This window comes from Mycteria americana, chromosome 7, assembly GCF_035582795.1.
Source record: "Mycteria americana isolate JAX WOST 10 ecotype Jacksonville Zoo and Gardens chromosome 7, USCA_MyAme_1.0, whole genome shotgun sequence".
NCBI lineage: Eukaryota > Metazoa > Chordata > Aves > Ciconiiformes > Ciconiidae > Mycteria > Mycteria americana.
Window position 1 is genome coordinate 44,675,001 of NC_134371.1, and position 15,635 is coordinate 44,690,635.

Sequence of the window (15,635 nt, forward strand, 5' to 3'; positions counted from 1 at the left end):
TTAGTTTTGAAATTGAAACTAAAATTGTCATTTCAGTTCTGATCTCTTGAGCTGTGTTTAGCGTATTGCTTGAAGGAGTGCTGCCATCAGTTCTGAAGGGGTTTTTCTGTTACCTTTATATATTGCAAAATAACGTGTGTCAGACTTCATAGATTCTTTTCTAGTGTTTCTGGATTTTAATAATTTTCTTGCATGCTGTGCTAATGCATGCTCTGTAAATTTCTCTGTCATATCTTCACTTGCTGTTCCATTTCTGTTGTTTCCTGTGCTCTGCAGCACCAGGAGGCAGGCCTAGTCCTGGCAGTCATAAAAAAAGAGACTTGGTTCCCCCTTCTGGGAAAACTGCCAGATATATACTACTTCAAAAGCTGAAATATATTCTAAGAACTTTGATCAACAGTCTTAAAACATTAGACTAATTCTTCCTTCATTTTCAGTGCATGAGAAACCAAAAAGGTCAAATGTGACTTGAAATGCATGTCAATTAAGGTGGATGTGGAATGGTTGGGTACTGGAAGAAAGTCAAAGTCCAGCCTCACTGTTAACTACAAAATTTTTATAATGGTGTTTGCATTAAGAATATAGAGGCATTATAGGATGTGTACTCTTTAACAGTATTTCAGAAGTCAGTATGTATAGCTGTATTCTCACATCAGATTTCCTAATTTGACAAAAGATTTTTTTTTTTTTCCCAACTAATGAAAAAGATACCATGCTGTCCATATATGGGTGGTAGTTTCTATAGCAGAAAAGCTTTCTGTTCAACCACTTAATAAATTTGGTGGTTGGTAGGAAATAGGGTTAAAGAGTTGTGGCTCTCCCAAATGGCTTTGTCCTGATAGTGTTATGATTGTCTTAAAATATCCAACATATGCTGTTAGTTTTCCATTGAATGTTACTGTCTGGTGCATGTCAGGAGGGGCTACGTTTGTGATCTGTGAAATCACTTTCCATATGAAGGCTGGATGTATGTAGAAGACTGTATTATCTGAATGGAAAGTGAGATTTGGTTAACCTGTAAGGGAAGAAAATTTCTAAGCATACGATGAAATAGTACTCGGAGTTCTAAAGGCTTGTGACAGCACTGAGTGTTTGGCACAGCTGTTTCAGCTTGCATAGTTGACATCTAAAGCTGTTCCATTTGGACAGAAGACCATCTTAATTGTTACTGTGCTTCTGTGACCTTCCCTAAGATTTCCTAGAAATGTTTTTGTTAAATATAGTCACAGTACTTAATTTTGCTGTAACATTTTTTTTCATAGATGTGTTTTGGTGAGAAGTGATTGCTTTTCACAGGAGCTCTTGTGGGTCTGCTCTATGATTGTGCTTCTTGCTTTTTCAGTCGTTTTCTTTTACTCAAATTAAAATGTGGCTTTTTTTTCTGATGCTTCATTAATGGAAGCTCAGCATGGACAAAACAGGAGGAATGCTTCTCTCTGTCATGAGGGAGAGGCTCTATTCTCTCTGTTTTAGACCTGTGCATGGATACCACTTTCCACATTTCCACGTTGAGACGGTGTCTCTAAATGCTGTACTTGGTGTTAAATAACACAACTGAGATCTGGACTTTCTTCTACTTTCCCATTTTCTGCCCTTTCTCATCTCACATCTTAAGTACTTCGTGCCTTCCTCTCTGGTCTTGCAAGTCGTGTCCGTTCCACCTCCTCCCTGTTCTGTTTTCCTGGCTGGGTTGGGTGTTTAGCCATTTTCTTTATGTGTATTCGGTCAGTGGTTCCCCATGTTTGTCTCTACCTTCAAGGTCTGATGTGACTTAAGAATTCTTCAGTTATGCTCTCTTTAAGAGTTACTGGATCTCAGGCCATTATTTATTCCAAAGGATTGCCAGTTTTGAGTTCTTTTGGAGGTTTCCAACAAGAATGTTTATTTTCTGCTATTAAAATTTTATTTGGCTGAAATATGTACAATATTGATAAATGTTATATTAATGTGTACAAAATGTATGTTTGTGGAACTCAATGTGAGCAGAAGCAAGTGGCAGTAAGATACTGTGGGAGGAAGGACAAGCAGATGGTGACAGAAACCACTCTTTCTGAATTTGTAGTTGCTGCTGAGTCCAGATGACATGAAGAAGTAGTGTTTTTGATTTGGTTTCCAGTAGGATATGTACCAGAGTGAAAACTGTTTAATTTACAGTTTCTTTCTAGTAATTTAACCAACAGAATACACAAAATAGCTTGCTGGGTCTTTTCTTCTTGTTGTACCCTTTGTGCTTCATCTTCCCATGTGTGGTTTGCTGCCTTGTAATTAAGGAAGTAGTATTTATAATAATTAGTTTTTCTCTTTTTCCTTGGAACTATGTTTCTGAGATGCAGTTGAAATATCACCTAAATAAAACCAGAATTAAAAAACAAATCTTAATTACTTTCATTGATGTCTAAACTACACTTTGAGTCAAAGAAACATCAGGAAAGATCAACCCCAGATAAACTATGAGCATAGCAGTATAAGTTTGAAGAGCTTCTAGATGAGTTTCCTAATGCGTTAAGTCTGAGGCCCAAACTATACTGAAAGATGATGCCTGAGGAAGAAGCAGTACATCTCTACTACTGCCACCCTAAGTAACCCTTGCAACAGCCCCATCAACACCCTGAGGCGTCGTGTGGCATTCTGGGCAATGAGCACTCTAGTGGCCACTTCCAAGAGGCAGGTAAGCAACTGCTAGGTACTGGAATAAATGGTCACAAAACATCCTTACAGGGTAAAAGAATTGAAAATATCCAAAGTCAGTGACTGTAAGGCCGTATGAGTTCACTTTATGAACTATTTTTTAAGTAAACCTTAGCAACTCAAAATTTAAAATACTATGTGAAACTGCATATTTCAACAAAATTCCAGATTCATTATATTTCTGCCTTACATTGTTCCACCTTTCATTCCAAAATTGGAGACCCCTGTATTAGAGATTCAGACAATGAATCCTTTTATCTAGCACTTATATTCATTATTCATTGTGCATTGTCAGTGGGTTGCTACTTCAGGCCCGAATTACAGATAATTAATTTTAGGAAAGCACTCGTAATTTCACACTTTATGAAGCACTATTGTCTCAGCACAGCAGTGCTGTGGTGGCAAAATACTCTAATGCTCATTGTTGCTCTGCAGTATCATCTTTCTTAATATTTATGTGCATTGAAGTCTTTACTTTGCTTGCCTGTCTGTAGGTTTATGTTACAGCAGTCATGCTTGTGTTTTGCTTCGGAAATATTTTTTGGTAGTTTTATACAGAATTTCACACAGAAACAGGTTAAACTGTCATTTAAATGGTGAGGTTAGAGAGACCTTTATCCTTTTCAATACTGAAAAGGAAAACTTGGAAAGTGATGGACTTCAGAGCAAGAGGAATCAAGTAGATTCCCAACTTGGTGTGTTACTTTAGATGATGAGTTAAATTGGTAGCTGGTAGTTGATCAGATACAGTGTACACTTAGAAGCTAAGGCCTGATGTTTTCCATCTGGCGGTTAAATGTTTCTAAACCTTCTTTCTATGCACATAGCCTTCTAGGAGCTCTAGTTGAACGTGTGAGCATGTATGCAAGAACTTCACTCAGGAAGTTGATTTTGTGTACTGCAGCCTTTTTGTTTAGTTTACACATCTGCATAGGGAACAGTTCCTGCTCTGAATCTTACAATAGCTTAGAAACTATTCTAAAAATATTGATATCTCTTGACAGTACTTACAACTGGTGTTTCTAGAATGCTGAAAAAATAAAATTATAATCTATGCCCACATGAAGGTACAGGAGAAGTGATTCAATTCAAAGTTACCAGAGATCCCTTAGCTGCATAGCACACAGAGGGGAATAGTTTGGAATAAGCATCAATGTATGCTTGTCCTTCTACTCTTTCTTTGTATGCTATTGATTGCAGTGGGAGATGAAAAACTGAGAGCTAAAAATTGACTTTTTGTTTCACTTAGTGTTCTTGCTAAGTGGAAGTAAAAATTGCTAAGGGCTTTTAAAATGCCCTCTTAAGTCTCTTCAGCTGTATTTGCCTAATTGTTTTCAGGAATTCCGCAGTAATTGCTAACTAAGGTATAGAGCTTACTGCAGTGAGATTTTTTTATTAAGTTCTTTGTGAAAACTGGCACATCATAAAAACATTTAATACGATTTTTGCCTATTATTAGCAAACATAATTCATTTGTAGAAATGTTAATCTTATAGTCCTTGAAAACAGAAATGTGGGGAAAACAATTAAAATTTTAAATAAGAGTGTATTACACTGTGCAGTTTGTGCTGACTAGAGAAGCACACCTCCAACCTGAATGACCCTGTGATCCTGACCTCTTAAGTGGAGTCATGAATTAGAATTCATTGTTAGTCTAATTAATGCCCTAGCAGTCTAATAAAAATGCAGCAGTTTTTATTGTTAGCCAATTACAGTCATGCTAACACTTGTAGTCTAATTACTGCTAGTTCCCGATAATCGATGTACACTAGCTTTTTTGCATTGATCCTGTTCAGGCTCACCCTTCCAGTTTCCTGAGCTCTGCTGGGAGGAAGATGCTGGTGGTGGTTCTACGTGGGACATGCAGGGTGCTTTCAAGCAGTCAGTTGCTAATGCTTTGTGTTGGTCCAAAAGTTTGCTGATGTTAATCACACTGGTTTTGTTAGACCTTTATTGTATCTGCTATAATTTCCTTAAGACCGTGCAGTTGCACAAAGCTGAGCTGAATCTAAAAACAAGTTAGACACAAGTCATCTGACTGTAATGACTTTGTTACAGTTAAGTCTCTCAACTGCAAAGTATGTGCTGCTACAGTTAAATCTGAGCTCAAAAAGTAAGTTCAGGCCAAGAGAAGTCTGGCCAAAATGTTGAAAGTCTTTAGGCCTTGTGTTTCTGAGGCAGTCTGAGGCCTGTGGCTTGCTAATAGCAATGGCTATACTGTCTTTATAGGGCTACAAATTGTGTGTGTGTAAGATAAATCTGTGTGCAACATGCATGCTAGAGAGGCGGGAGCATAAGTTGACCTTTCAGGTTGCCCTGCTGAGTAATAGCAGCCAAAGATGGAATTAGTCTGCTTGCAAAGCTATAAGCTGTTACAGTTTTGATGGAAGTACTGACATCTCTTCATATTGGCCAGTCTGTAGGAAACCACAAGCGAAGGACAGCTTCTCCTGCGTGGTCATGTGGTCTGCAGCAGCTCCTGCAAAACAGTCCTTCTGATCGCTGCCAGGTGCCATGTGTAATTTTGACATGCACTTGAAAGTATGTTCTTAAGCTCTTAAAATCTTTCACTGTGGCTTCCCATTTTTCAGTCTAAGACATTCTTCACTGTTGAGTCATCTTCTGGTGATGAAGCATGGAGGTTTTCTTGTTATATTTACGGTAGCCTCCTTGTGAGCTGACATGGCTTATTACACTAGGGGCCTCTGACCCAAACTACAGCAGTTTGGCAAAATGGAAAGGTAATCTCTTCAGAAAGAAAATCTCTGCAAGCTGTTTGAATCTGGTATGATAGGGCAGAGGTTCTTCAGAGGCCATGGATTGGGTGATTTTTTTTTTTTTGTCATTGTTGTTGGGTTGTATTTTTTTCCCCCAGTCTTATTGTTGGAGGAGGTTAATGTCTGTGAAACTGAAATTCTGGATTTCTGGGAAATGCTATTTATAGTCTTTTGAGGTTGGATCTGGACCAAAGTCTAGCAGAGAACCTCAAGAATGATATACAGTAAATCTTCAGGTTGTCTGTCTTTGTGTTTGTAAGGATCAAAAAAGACTCAATTTTTCTGTCTTGCTTTATTTTATTCAGGTACTGTTTGAAATATTCAGTTTAGCTGAAGCTGTGACAAATTTGCCACTCTGCTGTATGAAGTGTAGCAAAAGTATAGGGAGTCATGCTTATAAAACTTAAGTCTGTCCTTTCATGAGAGCAGCTGCTTGGTCTAGTCTACTGCAGGCTGTTTAATAACAAATTAGAAGTACTGGGAATACCAGCCAGAATACACAAACAAAATTTGGTCTTTCTTTCTTATGCCTTGATCCTAGATCTTTCACAGTCTTGAATCTAGGGCTTTGTTTTTGTTGCTTTGCTATTCCTCTATGAGAGGTACTGATTATGTCCCCATTGGAGGCATAGCTTGTAAAAAAAAAAAAAAAAAAAAATTGGCTCACAAAATTTGCTTGTTTAGGTGTGTAGGGAAGCACTCCTGGTATAGGTAAGTTAAGAAGCCTCTTCGTGTATTGGAACAGTCATTAACAGGTGCAAACTGCCCTGGTTTTTCACACAATGAAACTCTCTTAATTTTGAATCTTGAAACTGTGCTTTGCTTTGGGTAATTTCTCCAAATGTTACAAGTAGATAATTTGTGTACAATTTTCAGTCTAAAATTCTGTCTGCACCTGTGATTAGGTTCTCCAGTGTGTTTGGAGTTCTCTCTCTGTATCTAATATCTGTATCGCTTATAAGGAATGTTCTTATCTCACTATTATCTAAAACTTAGCAAAAGTGTGAAGCTTCAAGACCTGCCCCTATACCTGTCCCCTTTTTTCCCTGCTCCCCTGTACAAACTTTCATTGATTGTTTTTGGGAGAGGGGGTATAAAATTTTCCATTTGCTGGTTTCTTAGGTTACAGGGAAAGACAATTAAGATCTCATGCCTTCCCAGTACTCCCTCAGTTAATGTGCTGCCTCTTGTATTTAGAACTTTCGTGTTTCTTGGAAAAATTGTTATAGTCCTTCATGAGTGTACCGAATACTAGGACTTTATTGTCAAAACGATTAAAAAGCAATGTTTTTTCATTCAGAGTTGAGATCTATAGCAGATGCAAACTGTTTCATCTCCTTCGCTAAGTTCCCAACCTTAATTAATAAACTATCTTTTCTGTCTCTTCCATCAGTGTTATTTACCTCTTAATACTTGTACCTGTAATTTCATATATAGTACTCTTTTCTTTTACATCTGAAATTGTTTTATTTCTTAGTGTTAGCATTCCTTTCTTGTGACTTACCCCGCTGTGTTTCTGTTAAGTCCCCCACAGTCTCCTCCTTGAATAATTGCTTCTAGCTCAGTCTATTTCCCATCATCCTGACATTAATACGCAAGTAGTTGTGAGATGGTTTATTCCCTTCCTTTCTTGGTAAGTAGTTTTGTTTTGTTCTTTCTTTCTTCCTCCCCTTTTTTCTTACTGTCTACAAGCCTGACATTTCAGTTCATGACTTAGTTGTCTTTTTGTCAAAAAGTGAATTTTGTATCCACTCCAGGCTGTTTTTTCTTATACCAGCTCTGAAGATAGAAGATTGAATGTCTGAAGGGAAGTAGTGGCTAGTCAGGAGCACATGTGTGCTCTGTGACCACTGTGCTCCATGGGTGAAGTCTCTAGACTTCTCCTTTCAGTTGATTAAAGGGATGACAAACTTATTGTGCGTAGTGGCATAGAAAATTAAGATGAGGTTTAGCAGATCATATGTGGACTTCCTTGAGGAGAGTGAAAGAAGGTGTGATTCACATGGACAGTTACACAGTCAGTTTAAGAGATGACTTCTTTGCAGACATTCAGTACTCAGTACTGTTAATCCTTATTTTTGTTTCTGTGGTTGGTGGCAAGATATGAAATGGAAGTTGTCAGCTGTTGAGCTTTTGATCATTTTGAGCTGATGGAACCAGGTGCCAGTGATCTTCACAGCACATAATACGTTTTTCCTGGAGACTATCTAGAAAGAAATGATGTGCATTGAAAAGATGTAACTGGAAAAGGTAATCTCATAAATGTTGTGGCAATTACTAAAACTCATAGTATGTCTCTTATTCTTCCTGGATAGCTCAAAATGTCATAGGCAGACCACACAGAAGTTGATGAGTGGCTTTTTTTGGTTTGTTTTTTTTTTTTTTTTTTTTAGTCAGAAAGTAATGACAAATGAGAGAAGAAGGGTTCCTTGAAGAAGTAACATTTTTGCCATTTCTAAGGGGAGTAGTCAGTGACAGTGTATGGAGATGCACACCTGAGAAAGTGAAGTGAGAATGGAACCCAAAGGTGGTAAAAAAAAAAAAGGGGGGGGGAGTGAAAATAGAAAGACATTAGATCAAATATAGATGTGTAGACTGTGGACAAGGACTCTAATGGCAGGAAAAAATTACTCCAGACAAAACTTGAAGTTAGTGGAGAGTAATGTGGTTAACTGGAGGAGGCAAAAATGAGATAAGTTGCAAAGTAATTTGGAGCAGATGGGAGGTGGAAAAAAAATGAAGAGCAGAGATGTCTAACTGTAAAAGGCTGTAAAAGTCAAGGTGACATATGAGGGCTTAGAAAAAAGTGCTTTAGTAAACAAATTACAGAACCCAAATCACTTCTTTGCTTCCTGAAGGGAAGGAAATGGGAGCGAAGAACTGGAGGTGACAATGATGTTTTGATCTTGAGAGAGAGTAAAAGTGTATGCATTATTTAGAATAGAAAAGGAAGACTGTAGCAAGAGACTAGGAAAAAAAGGTGTGCTCAGTACTAGAAAGAATCAGTTTCTGATAATCGTGTGGCAGGAATGGGAGAGGAAGCTGACATTTGGATTAGAACCAACTTGAAGGAAATGTGCTGAATTATTGCTGTGTGTTTGAACAGATATGCGGAGGTGGCAATTAAGTCATTGGAAAACTTGTACTTACAATGGACTTGTTTCCTACGAGGGAGCTAAAAGAATCGATATAGCAGTGAATCAGTACATCAGAGCATTAGGAATATTTCTTACCGCAATGTTGCGTCGTGCCATGAAATGCATAACTCAAGTTGCTTTATGGATGCTATGAAATAATGATAAAGATCACTCAATTTGCTATATTTTTATCACTTAATAAAAATGTCTTATCTCTTGTGCATAGATATTTGATTTAATGGATGCCAAAGCCCGTGCTGACTGTATCAAAGAAATAGATCTTCTTAAGGTAAAAGATTTGTTTAAAAAATGTGCAGCCATCATCAAAGTATATTGAGTTTTTCATAGATATACTTGAGGTGTCTGCTGTTGTCTGTGTAGAATTCTTATAAGCCTCACTTAAGGAATTTTGTAATCTTTATTGCTTTAAAAATTAACATTGAGGAGTAAATGCTATAGAAAAATGGGTAGCTTCTCAAGTAAAAGTTTCTGCTAAAACCACAGTATTGTAAATAACTGTGTCCTGTGTACAGTAAAATACTGATTTTAAAAATTGACTTTGCTGTTTCAGATAAGTTTAGCAGGCTATTGCATAGATACATTGAATCAAAATTTTTTGCAAGTTGCAATGTCATCATGTTGATCCTAAAATGCCATCATGTTCTTGCAAAATGTTTATCTGTAAATGCTTCTCATAAGCATATACTTTTTGTATCCTACTGAAATAGATTTTAGGGGTTGTTTTGTTTGCCTAAATAAGAATGTTTCATTTGTCAGTCTTAAAAGATAACATGTGCTCTATGCTAAAATGTGCATTATTATTCTGCTTTCTTAGCAACTGAATCATCCAAATGTAATTAAATATTATGCCTCATTCATTGAAGACAATGAACTGAACATAGTGTTGGAATTAGCTGATGCTGGAGATCTCTCTAGAATGATAAAGGTAGGAATTAACTTTTTTAAAAAAATTAAAAGCTTGTAATGTTCAACTTTGGGTTTTCATTCTGTGTGCTCATCACTGGGTGAAATGCAGTGAAAATGTCAGGAACTGTGGAGAAAAGTGGAGTGTTTAGACTAAATTTTTTTTTAATGTATGCCCAATATTGATGCTTATGTAAGTATTTTTAACGCTGTTGCCCAGAATGTAAGTGCAGATGGGGACGTAACTATGCTGAAATTATATTAGCGCTGGGGAGAAGAAAAAAAAACTATAAAGAAAAGCGCTGTCACCACCATTTAGAGCAATACATTTTGATGGTATTCCTGATTTTTGGCACAGTTGTGTTTTGTGTTCCAATATTCTATTCTCCATAATAGTGAAAGCAGAGAAGGGCTGGTGTCATAAGGCAAAAGAAGTTTCTTTTAAATCTTGAACTTCAACTACTTTAGCAAACAAAATAAAGATTAAAATGGAAATAACTGCATCATTTTATAGGTCTAGTTAAATACTTTATCTTGAGACTAACAAATATTCTGAAAATATACTTCATATTTGGTTGAAATCACATGTAGTGAACTTAACTGATATATGGTTGTGCATTATGGGTTAATTGCTTTCTTTTGTAGTTTTTAAATGGTTGTTCTTTAGCTAATCAGAAAAATTATCCAAGACCTGTTGTATAAACTTTGTAGTCTGAAATTTATATGAACTTTTTACTAGCTTTTTTATCTTTGTTTGTCATCTGACAGCTACTCCCCCTCTTTTCCTACCCTTTTTCCACTGGGTCTTGATTTTAGTATGTGCCTTTGGTGTACTTTCTTGTGTGCACACCATTATTGTTGTCAACACAGCATAACTCCGGGAACAAATAATGCCAGTCAATTAGCATTCACTCAGCAACAGCTGGGCACAGAACAGAGTTCTGCTGTTTTGCTTAGGACCTACATGAATAGAGAATGTTAATTTCTTCATTAATGACTTTCATACTGATTTTTTTTTTGAGCTTTTGAAGAATATTCCCTTCTAGATTGATAATTGTAAGGTAGGACAGTCAAAATTTGGTTCTAAACAGGTTGACAGTGTTCTGTTAATATTTATATCCAAATCTGATATTTTCTTCATCTCATGAATTATTAATTCTGTGGGCTTACATTTCATAAAACATAAAGGAAGGTTTGTCTTTTCTTTTGAATGTTCAGTTTTGACACAACAGTTATTAATATGAGTACTCTGTGACAGATTGCCTTATGGCATGTCTGGTCTTATGACCCATTGAAGCTTTTTCTTTTTCCTCTGCTTTTTTTCCTTTTTCATTTTAAATCCAATGTGTGAATAATGGCTTCTTCAGTGCAGTTGGCCTCATTAGACCTTGTCCAAGTCGGTGGGTATTTCTTACAGGCTCGATCTTGGAGGCACTTTGTGATTGTCCTCTTAACACAAGGATCATGTTTAATGTAGCAAACTTATATTGCTGTTTGATGTTAATGACAGCCTATCAGGCTATTATTAAATATGTATGAGGTGTCACAATGCACTCCGTCTTCATGCTGCTGGTGAAGGAAATGATTTGGTAGACTACTTGGACGGTAAGAGTTTAAATGTGGGGCGCATCAGTGTTATAGCATCTTCTTAAAGAAGCATTTTAAAAATTGTCTGAAAAATAAATGATATGTAATGGTATGGAAACTTCCTAGCAGGATGGCTGCCTGTCACACTATTAAGGTAAATAACTATGTTGTGTTATTAAAACAAACAAACCATTCCTTGGTTTCTAGTGTTCTTGCTAGAATGCTGTTCTAAGTTTGTTGGAAGATGTTGGGGCACCCCCAGAAGAGTGTTTGAGTATCAGGCTTGTTGTGTGATTTGTAGAAAGGATCAAGCATGTTTTTGAAATTGTAAATGACCACAGCTTGAATGACACTGAAACCAATGTTAATGTGAGGGAAAACTACTTAACTAGTTTACTTGGGTATGACATTATTGGCACATCAGAGAATTCTTGCAAAGCTGCTGTGCCTCACAGTGCACCTTAATTAATTCTGTAGTTCTTCCCTTAATGAACCACATCCTTGCTGCCCAGCTTTTATACCATCTCTCTTGTTACCTGTGAATAATACTCTCTTTGTCCTCATTGAGTAGACAACTGAGGAAAATCACTTGGTGCATTCAAATGGATTCCGATAGAATTCATAGAATTTGCTGTATGTCCACAAAAAAAAAGCAGTTGTGCATTGGCATTTACAAATCGCATAATGAAATCAGAGGTATCTCATGTGTTCTCTCTGTGTATCTGTGTGTTTATGTATGTACATACAAAGATTTAATCCACTTTACGTTAATTTTTTTTAATTACCTCTGTCACAGGGAGATGTTTTAGTACAGCCTCCATTCTCAAAAGTAGGAGGATCCAAAATTGAGGATTTCTTTTTGTACAGCTTTTAATGGCCTGGTAGAATTCTTGGATGTGGCATGTCGGTAATACCGAGAGGCAAACATTATCAGTGAGGGGGAAATACTTGCATTTGACTTACAGTTGGTTTTGTACTAGAATACGTACCTCAGTACTGTGTAACCTCTGTGTAGGGATGGTGAAAGAAGGAAAAATTCTTGATTTTTCTTTATCTGTGAATTAGGCTGCTGGATACTATTGCATCAAAGATTTTACAAGTAAGTAATTAGTAACTATTGTGCTAGTTCCCAGTTGCTCATGGTCTGTTGTTTGTCTGTGTCTGTGGTCTCTACTATTGAACGTGGTGATAGTACATGGCTATCAAGGTTAAGGGTAGTTCATGAGAACTCCCGTTGTTACCTTGTAATACCACCTCCTTTTGCAATACAAAAATGTTGTAAAGCAGGTTTGAGACTTGTTCCCTTTTCCTATTAGTCATGGTTCTCCTCCACCACAGACAGTGACAGGGCAAAAATTATTCTGTGGACTTTTTTGGGTTTGGGATTTTTAAAAGCAACAAGTGATATATTGGATAAAGAAAATGCCATAAATAAAGAAGAATCTAGTAATTGCATTAATCAAGAAAATACATTATAACGATTCAGTAAAAGAACTAGTTTGTAAAGTCTGTGCTGAAGATATTGAAAGAAGAAAATTTGAACTATCTTGCAGAATAATTAGCATATTATTTAAGATTAAATATGAAGTTATTAGAAAGGCTTGTAAGAAGGGATGTTGTCAAGACACTAAAGTGTTTTTTTTTTTTTTTTTTTTAAATCAGTACACTTCTAGGTCTATTTCATTTCTGCAGATATTTTTAGTTTTTCTGGCAAATAATCTTAGCACACAAAAATGCAAACTTTAAACTGAATATGTCATACAGATCTTAAGGAAGTTAATCATGTTTTGGGAACAAGCAGAAAAGCTTTCATGTAAAAAGTTGAAAATAATGTTTGCAGCTTTCTCAAGATAGATGGAAAATAATTTGAATTCTACAAAATATCACCTAGGCACTTCATCTGCTCTTCAGAGAACACTTCTTGTGTGTGGTTTTTTCAACTTTAAATTAAAAAAAAACCCCACATACTATAATTAGATAGGTAAAATAAGACAAATATTTTAAAACTTCTCATCAGTATGAAGTTCATATTGATTTCTCAGGTTTCTGTAGTTGGGAACAGTGAATTCTTTGTCCTTAAACATACTTGTTTTTTATAGGACAGTCAAAAGACAGTGATAGTCACTTCTTTCCAAGCAACTGCTGCATATATAAATTGCTCATTGCAGTAGCTGGAGCTCTGTTTAGGCTTGTTTGAAATCTCATTGATTATCATTCTGATGTTTCACCAGTGGTGGATATTTTGGTCTTCACTGTGTGAAATTGCATCAGGCAATTTCTCCTCCCCACGTGGTCTGGGATGCAGACCCTTCCTCCTCTCTCCATGCCAAAATATATTAGCAATGAGGTTTTTTTGAAACTTATTTTCAGTACTCTGGGGTCGACTAACTTGCCTGTGCTGCGTTACAAGCTAGCTTGCCTTTTTTAAGCCCTTAAAGAGTGGAAGCAATTTTAGTTTGCTAAAAGTCTGCCAAAGTCATTGGTAGCTTTGCCAGCCCAGACTGCTGCTCCTGCCTGTGTGAAGCAACCACAACTCCATTGCAGAATCCATGTGAGTGCAGCCTGAGTGTGTTATAGCGTGAGGTGGTTACAAGGGTGAGATGATGGCCTTTGGGGATTTATAGAGATGTTGTAATGGCAGTGGATTTGGAAGGAACATAGGGGCACTGGGTGGTTAGTACAATCTACCTTATCTTAAGTGTTCAGTGATGTCTGTGAGGCTGGACAGCACTGAATGCAGGGTTATTCACATCATTCTGAACTTGGGTGGTGATCAGATGCAGATCAAACTTCTGCATGAGTTGCTTTTGTGGACTTAACTGTGCATCTTGCCCCACTGATCTTGCAGCATGGCAGAGAGTTGAGGGGGCATGTGCTGCTACAGAAGCTAATTACTTTTTCTGTCTGCAGACTAGCTGCCCCGGATTGCTGGATGGCTACTAGCCCATGATTAACCATTCTCACTGCAGTGAAGCTGGTTATGTTGCTGAGAATAGAAACTTGTCATCTGTTTTTTTTTCAAACTATTTTCTGGTGGATTGCTGTCCTGGGAATGTGCTCGAAATAGAGATGGTTTTTCAGACAGTGGGGTTGTCTGATGAATGTTGATAGCACATGTTTGCTATAGTTTGACTTTAATTGCAAGAGTGCTAATTTTCTTTTGCTGTGATAATTACAAGATTTTTGGGAGTATGAAGTTAGGGAAGCGCCCGTGTAAGGAAGAGGTATGGTGTCAGAATTTAGCAGGTCAGGTGTTTACCCCTTTCCAGGGCATGACCCAGTGTTTTGGGAAACCCTCAGCTATTAACTGACTACATTGTTTGTCTATCTCTGTCATACAAAACATTGATTTACAGCTTTAGCAGTTGTAGGAGATAGTTGGCATTCGTGGTTGGAAGGCTGGTGGGACAATGATGATGTCTCCAATGTAGTTTGAATGGCAGTGTTGCGGAAGCTGTATTCTGCTGTGTACACGTGTGTAGCAGGACAGTAACTCTGTTTGCTGTTAGGGTTGCCAAAGATTTAGCTGTGTGAGAATGTGTTATCGGTTTGTCAAAATATAACAATTTCATACTAAAATGTTGCATGCCTGCTGCGCGCTTGAAGGGTGTATGTTTCTGAAAATGTTGTATGATTTAGTACTCAGCTAAGGAAGAATATATTATTCTGCTGAGGTGTGTGTGTGTTGTTTTTAATCTATTTATTTATTTTAAAATCTAGCAACCATTGTATCTGGAATATTGTAAGTCCTTTGTGCCTTGAAACAGAGACTTAAAACTTGTAAAGGGGATTTTTCTTACAATAATGGCTGTGAAAACTGACCTAAACTTAAATTCTTCTAACACAAGAGTTCATATGTGCTTAACAGAAATTGCTGGAGCATAGCAGCCAAAGTGGAGAATTTCTGTACATGTAGAGCTGTGTGAACCTCTGGCATCTCTTAGTCCCGACAGCATTGCATACTAGCTGAGTAACTATGAATGTTTCAACTTAGAGTATGGGTGATTTGAAACGGCTTTGCCAGAAATAGCTTTTTCCAGATGCTTTGGATGGGCTGAAGCTTTCCTGTCTCTCAGAGGGTATTTATTCTTTCTAACAACACAGGGAAGGGAGTAATCTGAGATGAATGTGGAGAAGACAAAAGACTAGGCAGACAGAAGAGTAGGCTGGGACAAGCAGCTACATGATCCTTAAGCGAGGAGGGAGAGGGAGGATCTGACTGGGAATAGAGAAGACAAGTGGACTGGGACTAGCTGGTGAGCAGTTTTTGAGAGAAGGTAGACTGGGAAGTTATGACACAAGGCAATAGAGACTGAGGAGTATAAGAGAATGAGTATGAGTAATGGATTGGGAAACTGAAATGGGAGTCCCAATACTGGACATGAGCACAGTGAGATTAGAGGAGAGCTAGTCTCTTGCCAGAGAACAGGACAGACTGGGCAAGGATCCTAGAGACAGCCAAACTGGCTGCCAGTAGGGAGAGGACCTGGATGGGATAACTCAGACTGGCTGGGAACAGAAT

At 37.4% G+C, this 15,635-nt stretch overlaps 1 protein-coding gene across 3 annotated transcripts in view; it reads left to right on the forward strand.

Moving 5' to 3' along the window:
- Positions 1 to 15,635, forward strand: part of NEK7 (NIMA related kinase 7) — a 70,451-nt gene that overhangs the window by 21,965 nt on the left and 32,851 nt on the right. For all 3 annotated transcript variants that reach the window (XM_075508169.1, XM_075508171.1, XM_075508170.1), the window contains exons 4-5: positions 8,829 to 8,891; positions 9,438 to 9,548. In XM_075508169.1, coding sequence (XP_075364284.1) covers positions 8,829 to 8,891; positions 9,438 to 9,548 — 174 coding nt within the window. The remainder of the gene's footprint in view (positions 1 to 8,828; positions 8,892 to 9,437; positions 9,549 to 15,635) is intronic.